This window comes from Crocuta crocuta, unplaced genomic scaffold, assembly GCF_008692635.1.
Source record: "Crocuta crocuta isolate KB4526 unplaced genomic scaffold, BGI_CrCroc_1.0 scaffold143, whole genome shotgun sequence".
NCBI classification, from domain to species: domain Eukaryota; kingdom Metazoa; phylum Chordata; class Mammalia; order Carnivora; family Hyaenidae; genus Crocuta; species Crocuta crocuta.
The window spans coordinates 379,506-387,137 of record NW_027529175.1 but is presented as its reverse complement, the minus strand read 5'-3'; the positions used below and the strand labels follow the sequence as shown (position 1 = coordinate 387,137).

The following is a 7,632-nucleotide window of genomic DNA, read 5'->3' as shown; positions in this document are numbered from 1 at the left end:
TTGAGATTATGACCTGAGCTAAAATCCAGGCGGACGCCTAAATGGAACCACCCGAGAGCTCCAAAATCTTTTAAGGCATTTTAGGGGCACCTGGGTTGTTCAGTTGGTTACACATCATGATCTGTTTGTGGATTTTTTTAAGGCATTTTAGGGGCACCTGGGTTGTTCAGTTGGTTACACGTCATGATCTGTTTGTGGATTTGAGCCCCGCATCCGGCTATGTGCTGACAGCTTGGAGCCTGGAGCCTGCTTTGGTGTGGCTCCCTCTTCGCTCTCAAAAATAAACATTAAAACAGTTTAGGGACACCTGAGTGGCTCAGTGGGTCAAGCATCCAACCTTGTCCTAGGTCATGATCTGTTTGAGCCCCACTTCTCTTTTAAAAATGCTTGAATAGAGCTATTTTCATAACATCAATGTGTGTACCTGGCTGGATGCCTTTCAACCACTAAATCCCCACATACTTAGCTGTAGTTAAGCTGCTTAGATTGGGGGGGGGAGCCAGGAAATCTGGTCTGTGACAGTAATCCCTANCAACCACTAAATCCCCACATACTTAGCTGTAGTTAAGCTGCTTAGATTGGGGGGGGAGCCAGGAAATCTGGTCTGTGACAATAATCCCTGCTGGGTGGTCCCTGCAGACAAAACCACGGGCAGAGGCCCCCCGGCCCTGTGGGGTACTCTACAGTCAAGACAGACCTGAATGAACCGCCCAAGGTCCATTCTGACACATGACCCCTCCAGTGCCTCAGAGTTAACGTTCCAATTTGGGTCACTGATCAGATCCAAGGATCCAAGGTTGGGGAAACCTGGGGGAAGAGGCAAACTACTGTTAAGAGCCTGATGCCCCTTCATGCAGCAGCTTCCCTTTGGGCTGTTCCAGAACTGTGAGAACACACATACTTGGCTCACACCGCCATTCAGATAAAAACCAAGACTCGCTCCCTGGGGAGTTAGACCCATAGGACACAAAAGGGTGAGGTGACCTGACCAAGGTGGACTCATGACACAGAGGCCTCTCTTGGATTTTGAGAATTGCAGGTGGCAGTAGGGGAGTGTGGCTTCCTGGTACTGTCCTGACACCGGCCAGCCCAGCTCTGGCCGGAACTTCAGGCTGCAGGTCCTCAACTCCCACTGAAGACCAAAGACCCACTTCTGAGTTCTGGCCAGAGGCCTCTACTGAACTGTAGACGGTAGAAGGGAAACATAGTCAGGGCCGTTATCTGTGCACTTAAGGACATGTCACAGTGCTGCCTGAGGCAGAGGCCAGGCTGCTCCTCCTGGCCACCAGCTCCCTCAGAGAAACTCCCCAGCCTCACCCCGCCCAACATTGCCATTTCTAAGAAATACGCCAAGGCTGAACCCACCCCTCTTAAAGCTGATCACAACTGCCAGGGCGAGGTCAATGAGGCTGCCTTACCTGAAAAAAGAAACCAGGCACAGCTCAGATACTTTCACTACAAAATAATTTATTACAACACACAGCTGCAGCACAAGCCTATGTACAAGCGCACACTCCCCTGACTACCCGACTAGGGGACCCTTTTCTTCTCCCGGGCCTTCCGAACCTCTTCTATCAAATCCTTCAGATACTGGATTTCCTTGGCCAAAGAATCTGCCCGCTCTTTCAGAGCCTCATTCTTCTTTTCTAGCTCTTTACACTCGCCAGTAAGGGCCTCCTGCTCGGCCCTCTTCTTCTGGCGGTACCTAGTGGCTGCTGTCTTGTTCTGCTCCATTTTTTTCAGCTTCTTATCCAATTTTTCCACCTTTACTTTTGCTGCGGCTTTCTCTCCAGGAGGATCATAGGGTTTGGGGCGGGCAGAACCACAGAGGGAACATGGAGACAGCAGGCTCTTATTTGGAGAGCCCCTCGAAGTAGAGGGGCTATGCTGGGGGGACCCCAGATAGGACTCAGGACTCATACAGATGCCACTATCATTATCAGAGGGGGCATCCTCCTCCTTTATGCACTGAGGGATCATTAGAATATAAGCAGTCGAGTCTGGCTTTCTATCTCCTTCCGAGATATCCACCTCACTGCCCAACTCTAAACTAAAGGAATGATCTGGAGTGGAGGACAAGGCCCCGGGGGAGAGAGGAAGAGATTGCAGGAAGGTAAAAGGGGCAACCTGGTCTGTTTTGGGTAAACTTTCTGGAAGATGGCCAATCGGGTTCACGGTCTGGGGGGGCTCCTTATCAGTCTCCTGGACTAGGGGGTCAAAGAGATCACATGTGTCATCCAAAGTGGCCAAAAGCTCATCTGGCATGGTTTCCAGGTCATCTATACTGAACAGAGAATCAAAATCAAACTCCTTCAGGTCCATTTTCTCCACCATCCAATCTGTCCCGGAGAAGGCATCCTCTGCAAAAGACCGAAGAGAGTCAGACACACAAGGGAGCAAGGCCGATCGGTGGGGGGGAGGGGGGAAGGGGCAAGGACTCCCACTCACCCTTGCCGTTGTCTGAGGCACCGACCAACCCATCCACAGCCAGCCATTCGGAGGAGCCCGCCTTAGCCTTGTCGCTGGAGAACCCATGGGGTTTGAAGTGCTTGGCCACCTCCAGGTAATCGTCTAAGAGCCCTAGGCTTACTTCAGCCCCCAAACCCGACTGGTCGAAGGGGGACATCAAGTCCCCCTCCAACACCTCGCTGCTCAGGAAGCTCATCATCTCGGCCATGTCGTGGGACTTTACTGGAATCGAGGAATGTGCTTAATTCGAAGAGGTCTTTGTCGGTTACAGCAACGCTGCTGCTGGATGCCGTGAAAAGCCTGAAAAGACACCAGAAAACAAGTCCCATTGGAGACCAGCCGGTCCCAGAATTTCACCTCTTCATCCTGGGGGGAGGCTGGCCAAACTAGAATTCCACCTGGGAGCAGAGAACCGGGAACACGTGGCCCCGGAGCCATCGTGACCCTCCCTCCTCGCCATCTGGTCAAACCGCACAAGATGGACGCCCTTGGGGCTGGGCCGTCCCTCCACCCGCCGCCAGAGGACGGCGCGCCATCCTCATGTCCAAATACGGCCCGGGCCGCCGGCCCCGCCCACGCCCGCCCTTGACTAACACCGCGCCACCGCCCTGCCCAGCCGCCATCTTGGCCTCTGCCACGTTTCGCTGGGCGCCGGGTGGGACGGCGCCGGGCGGGAAGCCCCCGGGATCGGAGGTCAGGGTCGCTGAGGGCTTCTACCCCCCTGCGCCGGGCCGCGCCCCCGCCCCGATCCAGAAGCGTCGGCGTCTCCAGGACACCCAAACAGGGGTCACGCGTCCCGGGCGCTCGTAAAACCGCTTCCCCCTCCGCGACGCCGCCCGGCCGCAGGCCGCGCCCAAGCGAGCCGAATGCCCTCGCCGACCCGGGGGAGCACGGCAGGGGCGGCCGGGCCCCGGTACTTACGCCATGGCTTAAGCCGCTGGGGGGTGCCGCTGCAGAGCCTGGTGCTGCTGCCGCCGCTGCAAAGGCCAATGCTGCCGCAGGCACTGCTGCCTCTAATACGCCATGACGGCCGCGGACCCTGCGGTAGTGGAGTAGGGAGGACGCGCACACACGAAGACGACCTACATTTATAAGCGACAGAGAGAGAAATGGCCGCGGTACCCCGGCCGTGGTTCCTTTATAGACTTTGCCTCTATGAGGACGCATCACAGAGCACATCCTTCCGCCGCGGTCACGTGACCCTTGCCTCCCACCCACTTATTCTCGCTTATACGACGCCCCTACTGCATCCAACCCATGACTTTTATGTCCAGGGCGTAGCTGGGACGAGAAAACGAATTATTTTCAAGGTCTTCAGAAAGGGAAAGGGCGCACTACTTTACACGGCAACTAAGATCAAAGAGTCACTCTCCCCTCCGCTGCCGGGGAGCGCGGAAGGATTCTTCAGACACACCTCGTTTCCGGTGTTAGCTTGGGAGGCGGGGAGAGACGTCTTTCTGCCCAAGGAAGGTTTTTGTTGTGAGGTCCGAGGCCGCCTGGTTGTCGCGCGAGATGCTGGCGGAGAGCGAGCGTCGAGCTGATTGGTTAGACATGATGAGTCATACATATCTCGATTTCCTATTGGCTCTGAGCCCAAGGTGGGCCAAGTCCGAGCGGGAAGGGGCGGAGCGGCGGGCGAGGGTCCCGCCGCCGGAGTCTGTAGTCTGGAGGCTGGTTGCGGTGAATCCCGTGTGCGTTGGCTTCCTCAGCTCTGGGCACACGTAGCGGCCCACGATTGCGCCGGCTCTTTCCCGGACCTAGAGCGTTCCAAATGGTGGCCACAGGCCCGAACCCGTGTGGTCCCTTCCTGACGCCCTGAGTGAAACTGAATTAGCTGTCAATTTCAGGTCCCATACGAAATTTCTTGTGCATTTAGATCGTATGCAAGGCCTTAAGTAGCTGAAAGGGGAGACTGAGGACCTCGGTCGGGATCTCAAATGCTCCACGCACACCTACCATAGAGGGCCAACTCTGCATCCTTACCGTGAACTCTCAAGTCCAGGCGGGAAGGTGCATAATCTCTAGCCCAGTTTAGGGTATTTTTGCACACCCAGGTAACGTTTTTGCTATTCTATTAAAAGTATTCAGTCCATCACAAGGTAACTTCTTTTGGTTCATGCAGATGCAGTTGCCCTAAGAGATTTTATTAAACTGGTATGCCACAGTTGCCCAATTTTTCAACTTCCCGGTGTAAGGTAACCACTTCTCAGCAAGTGCCCTTAGTGTCGCTAATGAGAGAAGCTGGAAAGCCCACGCCCACTTGCGGGGGCGGTGGGCAAGGGGCGGTTGGTGTGTTGGGTAGCAGCGGTCCAGGTCAGGGCCTGCAGTTTACTCTCTATCCGGGACTGTGAAGAGTACCAAGAAAGCTCTTCTCCATCCTTCAGTCCCCTTCCCCAGCCAGGCCCTGGAAGGTTTCTGCCTCCATTTCAGTGGACCATAGTCTTATCTGTGGCAGGGCTGTGATGTCAAAAAATGTGGGGAACGCTGTCTTTGTCCTTTGATTCAGTCTAGCCCAACGATTTCTTTACAACAGCAAACAGAACCCATCGGATGAAGTGTGTGGCCCAAAGCCACACAGCTGCCAGTATGGGGGAGGCCATATGGGGTGGGGCGTAGAAGACAGATAATTAGAGGTAACTCCAAAAGGATCCTGGCTCTTCTATTTAGTAGCTGAGACATTTTGGTTAAGCAATTAATCCTTGCTGAGCCAGTTTCCTCATCTGTAAAATGAGGCTAATGATGAGCAGCCTTATCCTTAGAATGAAGACCATATATGGAAAGCACTGAGCAAAGTGCTGATAAATGTTCAATAAATGGGGGCACCTGGGTGGCTCAGTCGGTTGGGCGTCCGACTTCGGCTCAAGTCATGATCTCACGGTTCGTGGGTTCGAGCCCCGCGTCGGGCTCTGTGCTGGCAGCCCGCTCAGAGCCTGGAGACTGCTTCAGATCCTGTATCTCCCTCTCTCTCTGACCCTCCCCTGCTCATGCTGTCTTTCTCTCTCAGAAATAAATAAAACATTAAAAACAATTTTTTAAAAAAGTTCAATAAATGGTTATTGCTGTTCTTAGAACTCAAGTCTTCTAATCCTGACCTCCCAGTCCCACTCCCCATTTTCCTTACATCGTCCTGCTGCCTCAGAGGACTACTGGTGTTTACTGAGTTGATGAAACCAACAACTGGTATGTGCAAAGCATATTGCATTCTGGGACAAGTATGGCTTTTGTATTGCGTTGGAGAATCACAAATGTCAAGATATAAAGAAGTTGTCTAGTCTTACATGCGAAGGCACTGAAGTATCCCTGAGCCACTACACAAGTCTTCCAAGGTGTCACTACGGGCCCATGGGGACACATCTCGGGAGACCTGTCAGTGCCTCCTTCCAGATGACCCGGCAGAAGGTTGAGAATCAAAGAACGTACTATTGCCCCAGTTTTGACACTGCAGAGGTCATAGATGAAGGACTCCAGGAGGAGCCTATCCCATCCATTCTATCATGGAGACCCAGATCAAGCACTTCGAGGTTCTCCTGGCTGAAAATGGAGAACCACTACCATTCCCGTAGGAAAATGTTTCGTACCACACACAAGCCAAAGCTGCTGGAAAGATTTTTATTTTTAATTTCCATGCTGTGGAAGGACATCACGTTCCCCAGCTTTACTTCCTCCATCAAGGAGGAAAAAAGATGGCCATTCTCCAGGCCTCAGGGCTAAGCTACTTCTGTGTGGACCTAGCCAACGTGGGACAGAAAGACCAGTGACGGATTCCAGATCTATCAGCTGCTACTGAGGGCAGGCAAGTGACTGGAAGGCAAGTTGTGGACTTGGCCTCAGGGACCAAGAGTTTAAAGACTACAAGGTGATCTGAAGGAAAAGGTAAACACGCTGGACTCAGCCTCAGAACCCACATCTGGGGGTGGGGTGGACACCTGGGGAGCTCAGTTGGTTAGGTGTCTGACTTGAGCTAAGATCATGATCTCATAGTTTGTGAGTTTGAGCCCCACATGGGACTCTCTGCTGTCAGCGCTGGGTCCACTTCAGATCCTCTGTACCCCTCTCTGCCCTGGCCCCACTCTCAAAAATAAACCTAAAAAAAAAAAGGTCTCACATGTGGTATTTTGGCCACTTAGAACCAGCAGTGTCTAAAAGGGCCACAGCCTAACAGATCTAGTCCTAAGTGTCCCTTACCCTTCTCTTTGACCTTGCCCTTTAGCAGGAAGAGCAGAGTACTAAGAAACTCTGTATACAGAGGTTTCCAGGCAGGGTCATGGTCTCAAAGAAGGAGCGGCCATGGCAGAGGACTCCAACACAATGCAGGTGTCCTTACTTACAGACCCCCCGCTAGGGCCCCTCCAGGAGTTTTGACCATGAAGCGAATTCCTTGTCCAAACCATGTGAGTTCTCCAGTTGGAGGACAAGGGAGCAAAATCAGCTCATTTGGGGTGTGAACAGGGAGACCACCGGGGGCCGAGACCCCAGAGGAAAGACTGCAGGCCTCAAAACAACTTTTCCAAACATTAATTTTGATTATTTATTTGAGGGGGGAAAAGTCACAACAAAGCATATCATAAAAATACTGTTATCCTGGACTCATTTTTTTTAGGAAGAGGCAAAAACAAGATATACTCCAGAACTGATGATGTTTTCGAGACGATGAGTATATTCTTAAGTGTGAGGCTAACTCGGTGGTTTGCTAATGTAAATGGTGCAAAAAAATTTTCCAGAGAAGGAGGAGCAGATGCCATTACTTCAGGCAAAGGTGGGAGTTACTGAGGAGAAAGGCAGAATGGCAGGGAAAGACATGACGTCCTTCCCCAAAGATTAAAAAAATTGGGAGTGGGGTGCAGAACGCTGCCCTCTTCCATCCAAGAATCTCAAAACACCGGACAGCCTTCCGTGTTTTACGAGGCTTGTCCAGTCTGCAGCCGCAAATCCACTAGGACCAGGGCCAAGAATTCCCACTGCTTCTTGTTCTGAGGACTTCCAGGTGGCTCCTGCTTTGTGAAGTGGGAAAGTCACGGTTTTTGGTTTTGTGAAACATAGTTAAGAGACAGAGATGCCCTCGTGTTGCTCTTTAAGAGAGGAGATAAAAGCAAATCGCCATTACACTTGGCTTTGAGCATTTGGGACTTAAAGTCTTGAAAATCTTTTTTTTTTTTTTTTTTT

General features: G+C 52.3%; 1 protein-coding gene across 1 annotated transcript; it reads right to left on the bottom strand.

Moving 5' to 3' along the window:
* Positions 1-1,447: 1,447 nt before the first annotated feature.
* On the bottom strand, positions 1,448-3,595 carry ATF4 (activating transcription factor 4). Its single transcript, XM_077757916.1, has 3 exons — positions 3,391-3,595; positions 2,449-2,769; positions 1,448-2,360 (listed from the first exon to the last, which is right to left on the bottom strand). Exons 2-3 carry the CDS (start codon positions 2,675-2,677, stop codon positions 1,531-1,533), a joined length of 1,059 nt encoding a protein of 352 aa, XP_077614042.1. The 5' UTR covers positions 2,678-2,769; positions 3,391-3,595; the 3' UTR covers positions 1,448-1,530.
* Between the last annotated feature and the right edge of the window lie 4,037 nt (positions 3,596-7,632).